Source organism: Carcharodon carcharias, chromosome 7, assembly GCF_017639515.1.
Source record: "Carcharodon carcharias isolate sCarCar2 chromosome 7, sCarCar2.pri, whole genome shotgun sequence".
Lineage (NCBI taxonomy): Eukaryota > Metazoa > Chordata > Chondrichthyes > Lamniformes > Lamnidae > Carcharodon > Carcharodon carcharias.
In genome coordinates, this window is record NC_054473.1 from 27520927 (window position 1) to 27538232 (window position 17306).

Sequence of the window (17306 nt, forward strand, 5' to 3'; positions counted from 1 at the left end):
GTGTGGCTTGCTTTCATTATCTTTCAAGCTCTAGAAACTAAAACAAGTGACTAATTTATTTCTAGGATATTCCTTGATATTGTTGTTTATCACCTACCACCCTGCATTTCCTTCTGGTTTATTTATTGATACAGTGCTTGATTTTTATGTATGTTCAAAGTCCTGTACAACTGCTCTAATGCTCTGTTTGTCAACTCATTAGTATAGAAGGCATTTTCCACAAATAGATTGAGTCTCATTAACTGAAGCTTGTGCATTTATATATTCCGCGTATGACTTACTCTGCCTGAGTTTGATATTTGTAACTCCTTTATTGCATTGCATTGCTGACTGGAGATTGCATCAAATGCCTACCACATTAAAAAATGAAAACTAGCATGACATCCAGCTGCTGCATATAGGCTAAATCTACTTGACTAGACTTATTTACAAGTTAAATAATGGACAGTTTGCAAGTAAAATTCAATATTGAAATAGATTGACTTGAAAAGAAAATTAGGATTAATTCACAAGCAGTCAATATATCCTAAAAGCTGATTTTTTTTAAGTAAAAAAAATGGACTTTCAGATAACACCCTGGTGTTTCCTCTTGGTATACCTTCTAAATGTCGGATAGAATTTAATGGAGGTGGGCTGGGCGGCCAGGTGGAAGGGGCCCTGGAGTGGAGACTCCATCACCTGCCCACCTCCCACCATTAAGTCCAGGGCAGATAGGGTTTGAGGATGGCCTTCTCACCCAGAGGGCCAATTGAGGCCCATAAGTGACTACTTAAGGGCCTCATCCTGCTATCACTGGTATTTAATCAACAGTGAATAGGCCATACCATGTGGGCAAACTGCCAGGTGAACCCTGGCAGATATGTTTGCAGCAGGATCGGAAGGGCAGGGACCTCCTTCTTAAGCATCCTATGTCCAAAGGAGGGACCCCACCAGCAGAAACAGCGGGACCATTGGGAAGCCACTCCCCTGCATTTGACAACAATCTCCTGGGGCCTCCCTGCCTGATCTGGAGGCTACAGTGATGATCCCACTGCAGTACTGGCATGGACCCCCGATCTGCCGGCACTGGATAGCTGTCGGTATCTAATTGGGCAGCAGCTCTTGGAGGCAGGAAATTCATCCCACACTAGGAAGTGTGGCTGGAAATTGCTCCTGGTGGAGTCGGAAACCCTGAAGACAGCTAGTGGACTCCCTAATTGGGCCTTAATCATAACTGGTCTCCTGGAAATGACCGTGAGGGGTTGCCACCAGATATCCAGCAGGTGAAGAGGCCCACCACCGTGACCATTAAATTCCACCCGTAGTAATGCATAGACACAATGTGAATTTCACTTTGGCCTTGGAGTTTGGACATCCTGCCCAAATTTAAAAAGTACAAGAGAATTTTGTACAGTTCCAAGAGTCTATAAAGCTATATCCGTTACTCAACCATGAAACAACAGACAATAAGAAGGAAATACCACATAGAATGCGAATGGATAATTTATCACATCCTCATCATATCTGCTGATACCTAGAACAGTGCGGACCTCGTGTCCTGACCAATTTCCAGATCAATCGACCTGGCCTGGTTTCTTATGCAATTTATCATTTAGCCTGCTTTTCAATACCTATGAAATAACTGTGGGAATTTCACTAATTTTGTTTATTTTTAGGATGCACAGTATATAGTTTCAGAAATGGCTTTAAATGTCACAATTGTGTTCTGTATGGTTAATAATGTGTTCCTGTGTTGGGTTAGAGGGGGGAAGTGTCCTTTCTACTTTCTGTCATTGCATGTGAAGCAACTTGAGCTACTTTTAGAGACATAATGCTAGGTTGTATTTTTCTCTTGCGTCATGCATAAATCAATGTTCTACCTAAATGTTAAAAATGTATTTAAGGTAAAGCATGATGTGAAGTTTGACGGCTACAGTAGAAGTGATCAGTATTTTTGAGATATTAACTGCAATTTTCTGTTCTGATCAGTTTGAGATAGTTATTCTTTACGATTCGATGCAACAATTTTCCTATTGTTGTTATTGGCTTGAGTCCCTCCTGGATGACCTTCTGGATTTTTATGTACCAACCTTGACTACTTCTGCCGTAGACTCTCCGAAAGAGGCAATCTAACTGCCTTATTCTCTTCTACCAGTACAATTCCTCTCCAACTCCAATAAGATGCTTCTTAAAACCTACTCTTTGGCCCAGCATTTAGTTACCTTATAGTTCTGTCTTTGCCTTGTCAAGTTGTGAACTGATTATGATCCTTTGTTCTAAATTCTATGTAAGTGCAAGTTGTTGATGTCATGTGAGAAGTGAAAAACTTCACACCGATACTTTTCATAAGCTATGAAATAACTGTGGGAATTTCACCAATGTCACAACACATATCCAAGTCTTGTTTATTTTCAGGATACACAGTATATAGTTTCTGAAAATAGTGGTAGGATTGAACGGAGTCAACACAGATTTATGAAAGAGAAATCAAGTTTGACAAGCCTGTTAGAATTTTTGGGAGTGTAACTAGCAGAAAAGATAAGGGGGAACGAGTGGATGTGATATATTTGGATTTTCAGAAGGCTTTCAGTAGGTCCCGTAGGAGGTTAGTAAGCAAAGCTATAGCATGCTGGATTGGGATTAATATACTGGCATGGATTGGTTAACGGTCAGAACACAGAGTAGGAATAAATGAGTCATTCTCAGGCTGTGACTTGTGGAGTACCTCAAGGATCAGTGTTTGGGCCCCAGCTATTCACAATTTATATCAATGATTTGGATGTAGGGACCAAATGTACTGTTTCCAAATTTGCTGATGACGCAAAACTAAGTGGGAATGTGAGTTGTGGGGAGGATGCAAAGAGGCTTCGGGGGAATTTAGATAGGCTAAGTGAGTGGGCAAGAATATGGCAGATAAAATATAGTGTGGAAAAATGTGAAGTTATCCACTTTGGTAGGAAAAGCAGAAAAGCAGACTCTTTCTTAAATAGTGAGGGATTGAGAAGTGTTGGTGTCCAAAGGGATCTGGGTGTCCTTGCTCATAAGTCACTGAAAGCTAGCATGCAGCAAGCAATTAGGAAGGTCAGTAGCACAGGAGTAAGACAACTGAACACGGCTGAGCAAGAGTCAGGATAGGATTTTCATTAAGATTTTCTCTGCTCGTTGACCAGATATCAGATAAATGAAAATATGGTGGCCATTTTGAAACCTTGGACAACCCTGATTGCTCTTGCTATCTATATGTTGGTGTGCCTCGGGACTTTGGTGGATGCCTATCCTCCCAAACCTGAGAACCCAGGAGAGGATGCACCCTCAGAGGAACTGGCAAAGTACTACTCTGCTCTCAGGCATTACGTCAATCTCATCACATGACAGAAACATGGGATGAGAGATAGTTCAGAAGCTTTGTCAGATTCCCTCTTTGATGAGAGCAGGGATCACATTGGGAGGTCAAAGTACGATGATTCCTTGAAGTGGTGATTCCCTCCTCTTTCTACCTTGTCCATCTTTAATGTCTTTGTGTTTTAATTATGATGCAGGAGGATCAGACCTCTAAAGAATTATGTGAAGACTACACCAAACCAAAAGGATCACTGCATGCAAACCTTTTTCATGCATTGATAAACTATTGAAGCTTTTTTGTGGCAGACAATTGTACATAATTTATTGTTAATATATGGTAATCAATATTCAATACAGAGATGAATAGATTTCTAGATATTATTAAGATAACAAGTGATATGGGGATAGTATGGGAAAAGAGCATTGAAGTAGAAAATCTGCTATGATTTAGTTGAATGGCAGGGCAGGCTTGAGGGGCCGATAGCCCAGTCCTGCTCCTATTTCCTATGGGCAGGATTTTCTGGCCCCACCCACCGCCAGGATAATCTGATCACACCGAAAATCAATGGACATTTGGCTGGGCCGCCTAATCTCCTGCAGCAGGTCCCAATGCCACGAGGCCAGGAAATTCCAGCCTATGTACCTATGATACATTAAAGATCCTGAGGTTGTATCTAATACCTTTTTATTCATCAGGGGATGTGGGCTTCACTGACTAGGCCAGCATTTATTGCCCATCCCTAATTGCTCTTGAACCGCTGCAGCCCATGTGGTGTAGGTACACCCACAGTGCTGTTAGGGAGAGAGTTCCAGGATTTTGACCCAGTGACAGCGAAGGAATAGTGATATATTTCCAAGTCAGGATAATAGTGGCTTGGAGGGGAACTTCTTATGTATCTGCTGCCCTTGTCCTTCTAGATGGTAGTAGTTGTTGGTTTGGAAGGTGCTATCTGAAGAGCCTTGGTGAATTTCTGCAGTGCGTCTTGTACATGGCACGCACTGCTGCTACTTACGTCAGTGGTGGATGGGGTGAATGTTTGTGCATGAGGTGCCAATCAAACGAGCTGCTTTGACCTGGATGATGTCAGGCTTCTTGAGTGTTGTTGATGCTGCACTCATCCAGGCAAGGGGAGAATATTCCATCACACTCCTGAAGTAATTGGCCGGGTTGGATTTGTCCTGCTTTTTGTGTACAGGACATACCTGGGCAACTTTCCTCACTGCTGGGTAGATGCCAGTGTTGTAGCTGTACTGGAACAGTTTGGCTAGGGACACGGCAAGTCCTGGAGCACAAGTCTTCAGTATTGTCAGGACCCATAGCCTTTGCAGTATCCAGTGCCTTCAGCCGTTTCTTAATATCACGTGGAATGAACTGAATTGGCTGAAGACTGGCATCCGGGATCCTGGGGACCTCTGGAGAAGGCCGAGATGGTTCATCCAGTCGGCATTTCTGGTTGAAGTTTGTAGCAAGTACTACAGCCTTATCTTTTGCACTGACGTGCTGGGCTCCTCCTTCATTGAGCATGGGGATATTTGTGGAGCCTCCTCCTCCAGTGATTTGTTTAATTGTCCACCACCATTCACAGCTAGATGTGGCAGGGCCGCAGAGCTTAGATCTGATCAGTTGGTTATGGAATCGCTTAGCTTTGTGTATCACTTGCTGCTTATGCTGTTTGGCACACAAGTAGTCCTGTGTTGTAGCTTTACCAAGTTGGTACCTCATTGTTAGGTATGCCTGGTGCTACTCCTGGCATGCCCTCCTGTACTCTTCTAATGTCATTTAAGGAAAGGTAATCTGCTATCCTTAACTGGCCTGGCCTTCATCTGACTCCAGACTGACAGCAGTGTGGTTGACTCTTAAAAGCCCTCTGAAATGGCCTAGCAAACCACTCAATTGTATCAAACCACTAAAAAAAAAGTCTCAAGGGAATGAAACTGGACAGACCACCTGGCATCAACCTAGGCACTGGAAACAGCAACGGCAAACTCAGCCCTGTTGACCCTGCAACTTCCTGCTTACTACCATCTCGGGGCTTGTGCCAAAATTGGGAGATCTGTCTCACAGACTAGTCAAGTAACAGCCGAACAAAGTCATACTCACGGAATCATACCTTACAGGTCATGCCCCAGACAGCACAACACACCATCCCTGGGTATGTCTTGTGCCACTTGCAGGACAGACTCAGCAGAGATGGCAGCCCAGTGGTATACAGTCGGGAGAGAGTTGCCCTGGGAGTCCTCAACGTTGACCCTGGACCCCATGAAATCTCATGGCATCAGGTCAATCACAGCCAAGGAATCTTCCTGCTGATTACCACATACTGCCATCTCGCCCTCAGCTGATGAATTGGTGCTCTTCCATATGGTGCAGCATATGGAGGAAGCACTGAGGGTGGCATGGGCATAGAATGTACTCTGGGTGAGAGACTTCAATGTCCACCACCAAGAGTGGCTCAGTAGCACCACTACCAACCGAGCTAGTCGAGTCCTAAAGGACATAGCTGCTAGACTGTGGCAAGTGGTGAGGGAACCATCAAGAGGGAAAAACATACTTGATCTCATCCTCACCAACCTGCATGCCGCAGATGCATCTGTCCTTGACAATATCGGTAGGAGTGACCATCGCCCAGTCCTCATGGAGACGAAGACTCGTCTTCACGTTGAGGATACTCCATGCTAAATAGTATAGATTTCGAACAGATCTAGCAACTCAAGACCGGGAAACCATGAGATATTGTGGGCCATCAGCAGCAGCAGAATTGTACTCAACCACAATCTGTAACTTCATGGTCTGGCATATTCCCCACTCTACCATTACCACCAAGCCAAGGCAAAGTAGGGAGAACATTAGTCTGCATCTGCCATTCTATTCCTGACGTTGGTTAACAAAATTGGCGAAAGCGTTCCAGTCCTCACCATGGTTAGTCACCTTGATAAACACAAAATTTTATTAACAATATTATTTTGTTTTAAATTCTGTTTTCATGGAGTAAATAGCCTGTTTTCTTAGGATAAATGTGATGTGTCATGTACATCACTTGTTGACTTTCTTCGTATAAAGCAAAATTCAATACCCTTGGTCTACTTTTACCTCATTGATAAATTGTGGAAACAACTAAATCATCACCTAAATAAAGTTTAAAACCATTTTAGAAAGATGATTTGCTGCAACAATATCTCCTGTAAGAGAACATCTCTCATAGCCTTCCATAGCTAATCTCAAATTGTTTCATTGAAAATTCAGAAGAAATTTAGGACATATTTAATAACAGAAACATTGAACTTGGTCTGACATATGGTGTATTCAGATGGTTGGTGTGTGGGACTGTGAACAGCAAAAAAATAACAAGTGTCAGATAAAAAACCCCCTTAACCAAATGATGTAAATTGTGGTATTTTTCATTAGTTATTTATTTCAGTTAACTTTAAGAAATACAAATGTCATTTACCTAGGAGGAAATAAGGGCAGAATTTGTGAACTCCTATCAATGCAATATACTAAAAGGGCATTCTGAATTGATATCAGAAACCTACTTTAAACATTGACAGAAACACATGTTTTAAATTTGTTTATTTGATAACTTCCAGGTACCCACTAGATAGGTTTGTTCACTATGGAATAATTTATAGGTTGCAGGTGCATACTATTTCCTGTTACCTTTCTGTAGGCTTTTGAAATAGTTTAACATGCCAGATACTTTTGTGAAGGCAGTAGCATAAATTCACCTTCAAACAGAACAGAGCATGTCAGGAAAGACCAAAGGTCAATCCAGTGAAAAGCACACGTTAAATTTGAAAGCTGGAAAACTGGTTTTGAGCAGTGACTGAACTGCTTGATAATGTGGTTTTTACTAACTCCAGATCTCTGAAAAAATGAAATAATATGCATACCTTTTTTAGGGGATTGTGGATGGATGATTCAGATGTCCTTAATAATCAACCAATGTGTGACTAAATGCTTATGATTCAATTTTTAAAAAATATCAGCATTGCTGCATTCTGTAAATATTGATGATTTCCATCTTGGAATGTAACTTGCTTACGTGTGTTTAAAACCCTCACCTGGTCAACAGATGTGAGGGTTACTGACATAAGATGAGCAAGCAACTGGCAATTTTAATTCAAGTGGGGGAAATATAGCATCTTCTGGGGAGTTTTATTTTTGCACTATATTGCATGCGTTTTGAGCTAAAAAGACAATTAAGGGTTTTTTTTAAGTGTATCCAAATGGGTCATTTCACTCAATATGGTAATACAACATCAATAAGATTTTCAACTGCAAGCCCTTGACGATATCTAATTAAGCTGAGTTAGAATTATCTGCAGCAGGAAATTCCTGTCTGCTGTGACTTCTTCATCTGTATGTGTGTGTGTTTTTTTCTTAAAGTGGTCTTTAAAATGGAATTGCTGGTGTTAGCAGAACTCCATATCTAGAAACAAGTAAATGTGTGAAGCTGGATTTGATTTAAATTTCAGAATTTTCTTCATATCTCATCAAATGTGCCTGAGTTTTCAACAATATATTAGTTTATTATAATTATAATGTATTATATTGTTTGTTCCTCTTGTACCTAAGGATTTCATATAACAAGAATATGTGTGTTAAGTCCTCTTGTTTCCATATTTTTCAATTTCCTTTTAAAATAGCTACAACTTACATTATTGAAGTCTCTAACATGCATGATGAAAATCTTTCTTTGTAGTTTAATGAAAATATTTTTCTGGGTTGAGTTGCTGTTGCAGGTCATGTTGGTCCTGGGATTTGTTTGCTGCTGAAAAGAATTGATAGAAAGTAAGGTTTGGCTTGTTTACCATAGATCAGGATGTATAACATGACCGGGCATATAAGACAACCCCATCTTTTTGGCTCCGAAAATCATGTTTCTGTATATATTCGGCATATGAATCAACCACCCCTCTTGCCCCATTTTTTAGCCACAACATGCTATACATGCAGTAATAATCAGCCTCAATTTTTCACCCCACAAATGCATGTTTTACTTGCTTTATAGTTGGGTACAAGGGATCAAGCAGGTGATATTGAGTCGCGAAGATGCACAGGAATTTAAGACAGGTCCACGCAGAGCACATCCCATGTGGCGAATGACGAAGAGAATTGAGTCTTCCAACAAAGCAACTGAAGTATGAAAGCTACAATGCATAACATTTGCTAATTCATCAAATAACTGTGCTGCAGCAAGGGAGTTCCATGGCAGTGAAAAACTGGGCAAGAATGGAAGAAGAAGAAATCAGCCCTGAAGAAGATGCTCAAGATCAGATGCATCATGCAAACAGGAACCAACCACTGGCCTGATCTTAAGAATCATGTATAGGAATGGGTCCTCAAATTGTCAGGATGGTTTCATTGTTATCAGAAATGCAATGTGTACACACTTAATTGGGCCAAATCAAACCCTGAGTTCAGCAAAGATTTCACCAACAGCAAGTTGGGTAGTAATTTTATGGAACAAAAATGTCTGGTGTTACAGCAGAAGACAAGATCGCTCAGAGACTACCGAGAGACTTCAGTGCCAAAATTACCAGTTTCCAGTGGTTCATCATGAGACAGCAGCAAAAACATGAGCACCCAATATGCCACATCGGCAACATGGATGAAACACCTATGAATTTTGATATGCCTAGCAACTGAACTGTGGACTGGAAAGGTTCACAAACAGTTCTCGTGAAAAACCACAGGACATGAGAAGACAAGAATTACGGTAGCCTGCATGGCCGACAGAGTGAAATTTAAAGCTTATGGTAATTTTTTAAACTATGCTAAAAATCAAGTTCCTTGAGATTCTGTACATGTCCATGACAATGGTTGAATGGATGAGGATGGAGTGAAGTTATGGATCATTAATGTGTGGATATGTTCAGATTCCATATAACCAATGAGATCAAGAGTGCCTGCGAAGTTATAATACCCACAATGCAGTTATAAAAGGGCATCCAACATCCATAGTTCAACCTTTGGATGTTTGCCTCAACAAGCCATTCAACAATCATGTTGGTACTGAATGGAATAGGTGGATGATTGATGGAGAAAAGCCTACACAAAGGGTGGAAATATGCACACTGCCCCACTGGATATTTTGTGTGATTTTTGTCATCAAATCATGGGATACTATTATTGCACAAACTGTCATCAGATAATTCAAAAGATGCACAATGTCCAATTCATTGGATGGAGGGGAAGATGATTTGTTGTGGATGAATGATTTTAAAGTGAAAACGAAACATTTGATCCAGAGTGGAAACCTGAAAATGATGCCATTGCCAAAGTTACTTAGGATAAATTCGATGAACTCTTTGCATTGCATGCTGTAGACAATAAAGTTGACTGGTTTTAAAACGCTTTCATTATGGCAAAATATATCTTTGTACAATTAATTTATTCAATAAACTGTGCCACGTTAATTTAATATGTATTACCAGTGTGTTTTTTTCACATTTCAAAATGGCAACCATCTACACATCGGTGGTTCACATTTTATACTTGGCATATAAGTCACCTGCTATTTTTGAAATTATTTTTGGAAGCTTCAAAGGTCGACTTATACATCAACATCTACAGTGTCCTCATCATTAACTTAGGATTCAGGTTCATCTCCCTTTGAGGAAGGAATTATGATTTAATATGCAAGCAATGTTGGCAGTGTAATGATATCTAGACAATACTGTGGTTTGACACGGTCATTGTTTGAGGAGGGAAGTTACCAATTTCAATGTCCATTGTCAAAGTAAGAAATAAGTTGATAGACATGTTGCAAAAACTCTACTCAAAATCATTAGCTGGGAGAAGTTACCACATTTTGCAGAGTGAATAAACAATCATGGTTTGAAATCCCTGTTTAAAAATCAAAAATTGATTTGCTGTTATCTTGGAAGTTGTCCAATTGGACTTGCATTTGTGAAAATGGCTGTGCAAAGGGGTTATGCTTTCAGTCTGTATCTGTTTTCTCAAAAGCCAGTCATGCTGTTGATCATTTTATTCGAATGCTGCAGTTGCAAGTGACGAGCTGACGTGATTGAGTCACTTTGCGTCCAATACTTGCTATACTTAGTCATTAGTTTAATTGTGATTATTCCTCCCCTTTTGTCTTTGAATATAAATCAGTTCTAGTAGTGTGGAGGATAAAATACCAAAATGTCATTATAAAAACCTAATTTGTAACAGCAAAATGACTCCCTCACTTTAAGTATGACAAATACAGGCCAATTAAATTGTTTCCCCCAACATTAGTGGCAATGCCTTACTTTCTGTCACATGAGAGATGTTTCTTGAGTTATTTTTCTCACTTCCTGATCTAGAAGTCAGTTAGCCATATTTATGAGCTTCTCCTCAAAGCGAAATTGGTTACTACCTCTGGAAAGATACAGAACTAGTTGTGATTAGTTTTCTTCATTAAAAATTGTTTCTGCTACTGACAAAATTTGTCTTCAAATGATGCTCACACATATCTTTGTAATTTCACTTATGGGTGAGATAATGATTCTGAACTGGGCTCCTTAATGAAGTGTAAAATTTGTTTGAAATTTTAAACTCAAAGGGGGTAGCCTTTAGCTTAGGACAATTGTGGCCGATAAATGATATCAGATTAACCACTGGTTAAACATTGCTGCCGATATTCATTTTGGAAATGAAAATGTGGAGAAATATAAACAGGCTCTGATATCACCTGCTTTTTACTATCACCTAAAGTCAGAATTTTCCCAAATATGTTACAGCAACTGCTGCTTGGAATGCTGCACTGAGAATTGTACATAGTTATGTCTATTTAAGTAAAACTGAAAGCAAGATCAACAGTCCTGGAAATTTCTGGCACTCTATTTTAATCTGTTGCATAATAGTAGGACTTTGAGAATTATTGACTATATTTATTGATTTCCACGATTTTCAGTTTTCAACATTTTAGATTTAAATTGTTTGAAGGAAAAGTATTGTCCCTTTGGGCAATCGTTGATAGTAGAAAACAGAGTTCTTTTCCAGTTACTCAAATAAAGTGGATGATCTACCACCTCAAGAAGTTTGTAAGGGCCTTATGCACTTAGACACTGAGTTATTCAGACTGAGTAGGAACCACACTTACCATTTCGGGCAAAACCTAAATAGCCCACAGCAGTTCAAAGGCCATTCAGAAAAGGAACTTGTGCAGCAGGTTAAATGAATGTGTTGTTTAAAAAAATAAATGAAATAACAGTTTTGAATGAAAAGCTTCTGAATTGGGATAATTGGACACTGGAAGGAAAAGAATCAAACTTTGCTTGTTAATGCTTGTAATATATAAGCTGGAATTTTACGGCTCCATCATGGCAGGAATAGGGTCATAAAATGCGGTGAGCCATTCTAAACTCCATTGACTTTGATGGGATCGTAAAATCCCGCTGGCGCAAAATTCCACCCATAGTAGCAATAAAGGGAATGAATTCCAATTGGTGGTGTGTATAGAACTGCACAGCACATTGATACTACTTTGTTGCATATGTTTTTATGCTGATACTATTCAGTTTTAACACCAGAGAAAAATAGCGTACATATGAGTAATATGTGTTGAGACTTTATGCATTGCCAATTGGAATTTCTACTTTAAACCTTTATTTGCTACCATATTCAGAAATTAGTTCCTTTTATATACTGGGGTCTCTAAATCTACGTTAGATAAAAAGTACAAAAGAAAATTTCTGACAATCTAATTCATGTGAGCCTGCTGTACAAGCTAGAACTGAACAATGTGGCCCATATGAGGTCTTGCTCCAGCACAGCAAAACAAGAATTTCATATTTTGAGATCTAATTAGTGTAAAACTAGTCTTTCAAAGCTCTATGTAACGTTGCAAAAATGAAAAACAGCATTAGTGAGAGAGGTAAGTAAAAGTCTCTGGGTGGAGAAGTTTTAACATTATATTTGTGCAGGACAAACAGAACATTAAACTTTCAAGAATTTATTGCACAGCTGCTTCTTTATGTTCATATACAACTCATTAACGAAATTGAAGTATTGTAGGACCTCAATATGTCAATATTAATGATCTAGGGTGATTCTACAAAAAAAATTATGATTAAGGTTACTCCTTAACAAAGTGCCAGCTTTTAAATATCTTCTGCTTGTGTTTTAGAAGCTTTTGGAGACAAACTTTTCAGACACTGGGTCAACTAACCTAAATCAACAAAAGAGCCATTCAAGCAACATTCTGGCATCAGATGCAAAACCTGTCCTTCCCTTAGACCAGTTTCATCTGCAAGAAGGGAACATCATCCCCTCAACCCTTGCAAATACTCTAGAACACATAGTAGGGCAGCTGGATGTTCTGACTCAGGTAGGTGACATCAGTTGCAGCACTTTGTCACTAGTGAAATATTGGGGAAGATTTCCGATCTGGATTACCTGGTTTCAGTGAGGATTGGAAAATCGGGCAGGTTTGTGTGTGTTTGTCTGTGTGTGTGTGTAGAAGACCTGTGACAACCACTCTTAGTATTTGTTTAAGTGTAGCAACACAGTAAACCTATTTTTATTTTACTGGAGAAGCACCCTAATGTTTAAATGCTACCTATGTATATCGTAGCAACTAGCTTTAGCTTTAAAATATTTCAGCTTGATCAAAATTGCAGGATATAACATACAATTGCTCTGATTTCCACCTACGAAAACAATTTCCACTTTAATTTATTGTCCTTTTAACACAGTTAAATATCTCAAATTGCTTTGAAAAAGCAAACAGGAATTATGAGAAGATAATAGGAAGCACACAAAGGCCTGATGGAAAAGGTTCACTTTGAGAAAACTTTCAGAAGGTGTGCAAAATGTAGCGAGATGTAGCAAGGGTTCAGAAAGAACTCCAGAGTTCTGATAGGTGTTGGACCATTGATATGCAATGGACGGAAGGTGCAACAACTCTCAATTCAGCATAGTAGAGTGTGAGTTCTGAGACATGGCTCTGCGTTTTCAGTTCAGCGGGTGGGCGTGATTGGCGGGCCCGGGAGTAGTCGGGAAAGGGACTGCTGACCCCAACCACAGTTTCACACTGGCTGACCAATTCATGGCCAGCCTGCGTGAAGCGCACGTTGGTACGATCAGTGCTGCCTGGGTGGGAAGAGGGCGTGCACTGAAGTCAGCGCAGGTGCAGGGAAGCACGGAATGAAAGCCCCCTGAAGGCAGGGAACTGCCTCAGTTGAAGGCAGAGAGATGCTTCGGAGCTGAAGAGTTTAAACACAAAAAATAAAGATTTTTAAAATTGCGAAAAAATGCCTATGCATCGGAAGCAGTCACCTGAACATATACAACATGAAAGTTCTGCCCAAACATTTTTAAAAAAATTTAATGACAGAAGCCTCATCTCGCCCTTGGATGAGGTTTCCTGAAACATGCAACAGCCGCCTGGCCGATTCGCCCACCTGCCAACCATAAGGTTGGACAGACAGTGAAAAATATTAGTTAATTGGACCATTAATGAGCTTAATAGCCCTCTTAATAGTTGGCAGACATGCTTCCAAGTTTAGCATGCCCCCACCGACCGAAATATCGCGTGAGTGTGAGATGATGTCGGGACACACGCACAACGTCATTGCGCACTATTTTACGCTCAGGCGTGTCAGGAGTGTGCCCGCACGCTGAGTGAAAAATTCCTCCCTTGGGTTGACAGAGTGCAGAGGTTTAGTGAAGTGATGATGAGAATCAAGTGTAGAAGTAACTGAGAACTGGCGTGATTGGAAACCAGACTTGGAACTGGATAGGATTGGGTTCTACTGGTTGAACAGGAGTTTCTACAGGTGGAGTTTGGGAAGCCATTGGAAAACTGCAGCCTGCACTTAACAAAACCATAAGATGAGGTCTTACCTGCCGTTATGTTGAGGTAAGGATCAATAGTGAAGATATTTTTGGAAATAGAATTGAGTGGTCTTGGTAATAGACGTAATGTAGGGTTTGAACTCATATCAATGTTTAACTGGACTTTATGATTGGGACATAATGTGTAATATAAATGTATGATTTCCTTTTTTAAAACCTAAGGATGACCTACCATGTGAGATCCTTACACAGCAATTTTCATCCTAGTTGCTTCTATATTGATGTTTTTTTCTCTATTCTTTCATGGGATGTGGGCATCACTGGCAAGGCGAGCATTTGTTATCCATCCCCGATTGCCCTTGAGCTGAGGGCAGTTAAGAGTCAACCACATTGCTCTGGGTCTGGAGTCACATGTAGGCCAGACCAGGTATGGCAGATTTCCTTCCCTAAAGGAAGTAAACTAGATGAGTTTTTACAGCAATCGATGATAACTGTCAGGTCACCATTACTGAGATTAGCGTTATATTCCAGATTTATTAATGGAATTTAAATTCCACCAGCTGCCTTGGTGGGATTTGAACCCATGTCCCCAGAGCATTAGCCTGGGCCTCTGGATTACTAGTCCAGTGCCATTACCTCTATGCCACCATCTCCCCCCAGTGCTTCTGAGAAAGGCTCAGATCTTTCAATTCCAGGTCATTTTCCAAATTGGTGTGTGGTTGTGCTGGATCACAGTATGCCATTAATCATCAATCCTTCCTCAACTAGTCAACGCCACATGTAAATATAAATTTCTGTTATACCACAGGGGGAAATTACCTAGAGGTTCTGTAATACGTTGCAGAAACTTTCCTCAGGAAATGAAATGGATTGGGTAATGTCCAAGAAGCAATATGTTTGAAATGGATAGATTTTCACTTTTTTTCCCCTCATGCCATGACAGCAAAACCATCTCGGACTGGAAAATATCCACAACCCTTAGCTGTGATCCTAGGTGTGGTGTGGGTGCATCATAGTTTGTTTGATGGTAGCTTGTTCCACCTATATTCCAAAATTTTTAAGCTTCCAAGAAATCCTATAGAATATCTAAAGACCTTTAAAATTCATTTTTTCCTTTTTTATTTTGATACATATCTGAAACTGCATCAGGTTACTGCAAAAGTACAGAATGACTGTACCCAGACAACTAACTAATCTTGTTTATAAATAGAGAATTCACCTTCAATAATAATTCATATTTTTCTTCTTCAATGCATGTTAGTTTTCAATATGATGATGGATCAGTTTAACATTTTCTATGTTAAATATAATGTGGTGCACTGGTACCTGATTTCACTTGATTTTAGCAACAGATGTATTTACATGATAATCAAGCCAGTGACTTTGAAGCAAATGGGGAAAAATAGATGATGGTGAATAGAAATAGAATAGAATTTCCACCTTTCTACCAATTTATTGATATAAATTAATACCTTACTAACACTGGTTTAAGGGACCACTTTTGAGTTAGGCCAGCAAATTAACAATGTTTTGGAAGTAGGCCTTAGAACATAAAATCCCATTTCATGCTAAGTGAGACACACATTCTCTTGTGACCAGGCCTCATCTGCAGAGAATTAGATTTGAAACTTGTAAGCAGCTCCTGTGCTGTATCCTTGTGTGATTAAATTGTTTTTGTAAATCAAATCTCCAGACCTTTTCCAATGTGGTGTCAGTAAAGTAAGTCTGATTTTGATTCAGGAGTTTCATGAACATTCCAACTAGTGAATCTTATGGCTTCTTTGGCTTTAATGCACCATACTTAAGATACTGTAGGTTTCAACCAGGTTTCTAAAATTAGTGGCAGTTTCCATAAATGTTCAGGCAATCTTGCCATTCTTCTCTGAAGAGGAATGAGAGGGTTCCCTTTTTGAGAACTACTTTAGACAGTGTTGAACTAACTAAGGTAGTTGTGGAAAAGGACAAAGGTGGACCAGAAATAAAGGTTCTGAATTGGGGGAAGGCCAATTTTAATATGTTACGGCAGGATCTGGCCAAAGTGGACTGGGAGCAGCTACTTGTAGGAAAATCTACATTAGAGCAGTTGGAGTCATTCAAAAAGGAAATAGTGAGAGAGTGCAGGGCCAACATGTTCCCATAAAGGTGAAGACTGGGACCAACAAGTCCAGAGAACCCTGGATGTTGAGGAATATACAGGATTGAATAAGGAAAAAAAGGGAAGCTTTTGGTTGATACCGAGGGCTCAAACCAGTGGAAGCCCTAGAGGAGTATAGAAAGTGCAGGGAGTTACTTAAAAAAAAGAAATTAGGAGAGCGACGAGGGGGCATGAAAAAACACTGGCAGATAAAATACAAGAAAACCAAACGGCGTTTTATAATATATTAGGGGCAAGAGGATAACTAGGGAAAGAGTAGGGCCCATTAAGGACCAAAGTGGCAATCTATGTGAGGAGCCGGAAGACATAGGTGAGGTTTTAAATGAGTACTTTGCATATGTATCCACTATAGAGAAGGACGATGTAAGTATACAAATCAGGGAGGGAACTGTGATATACTTGAACAAATTAGCATTGAGAGGGAGGAGGTTTTAGCGGTTATAGCAGGCTTATAAGTGGATAAATCCCCAGGCCCAGATGAGATGTATCCCAGGCGTCTATGGGAGACAAGGGAGGAGATTGCAGGGGCCCTGATATTAATTTTCAAATCCTCTCTGGCCACAGGAGAGGTGCCAGAGGACTGGAGGACAGCCAATCTCGTACCATTATGCAAGAAGGGTAGTAGGGATAAACCAGGGAACTATAGGAGTCTATCTTCAGTGTTGGGAAACTTTTGGAAAAAATTCTGAGAGACAGAATTAACCTCCACTTGGAGAGGCAAGGCTTATTCAAGGATAGTCAGCATGACTTTGTCAGGGGGAGATCACGTCTAACAAATTTGATTGAATTTTTCGAGGAGGTGACTAGGTGTATAGATGAGGGTAATGCAGCTGATATAGTCATCATGGACTTCAGTAAGGCTTTTGACAAGGTCTCACATGGGAGACTGGTCAAGAAGGTAAGAGCCCATGGGATCCAGGGCAATTTTGCAAATTTGATCCAAAATTGGCTTAGTGGCAGGAGGCAGGGGGTGATGGTCGAAGGTTGTTTCTGTGACTGGAAGCCTGTGTCCAGTGGTGTACCGCAATGTTTGGTGCTGGG

The 17306-nt window shown here is 40.2% G+C and overlaps 1 protein-coding gene and 1 pseudogene across 8 annotated transcripts in view; both read left to right on the plus strand.

The window, feature by feature from the left end:
- LOC121279921 (POC1 centriolar protein homolog A-like) overlaps window positions 1-17306 on the plus strand; it is a 145396-nt gene that overhangs the window by 95001 nt on the left and 33089 nt on the right. For 5 of the 8 annotated variants that reach the window (XR_005943526.1, XM_041191491.1, XM_041191488.1 and 2 more), the window contains exon 10: window positions 12441-12641. The exons of 1 other annotated variant lie outside the window; for it this stretch is intronic. Coding sequence is in view for 6 of the 7 variants with exons in the window: in XM_041191491.1 (XP_041047425.1) it covers window positions 12441-12641 (201 nt within the window). In the remaining variant the exon portion in view is untranslated. Of the gene's footprint in view, window positions 1-8333; window positions 9744-12440; window positions 12642-17306 lie in introns of those variants that run through there. 2 more of the 8 variants (XM_041191490.1, XM_041191493.1) reach the window with 2 other exon arrangements.
- LOC121279924 lies at window positions 3169-3459 on the plus strand (annotated as a pseudogene).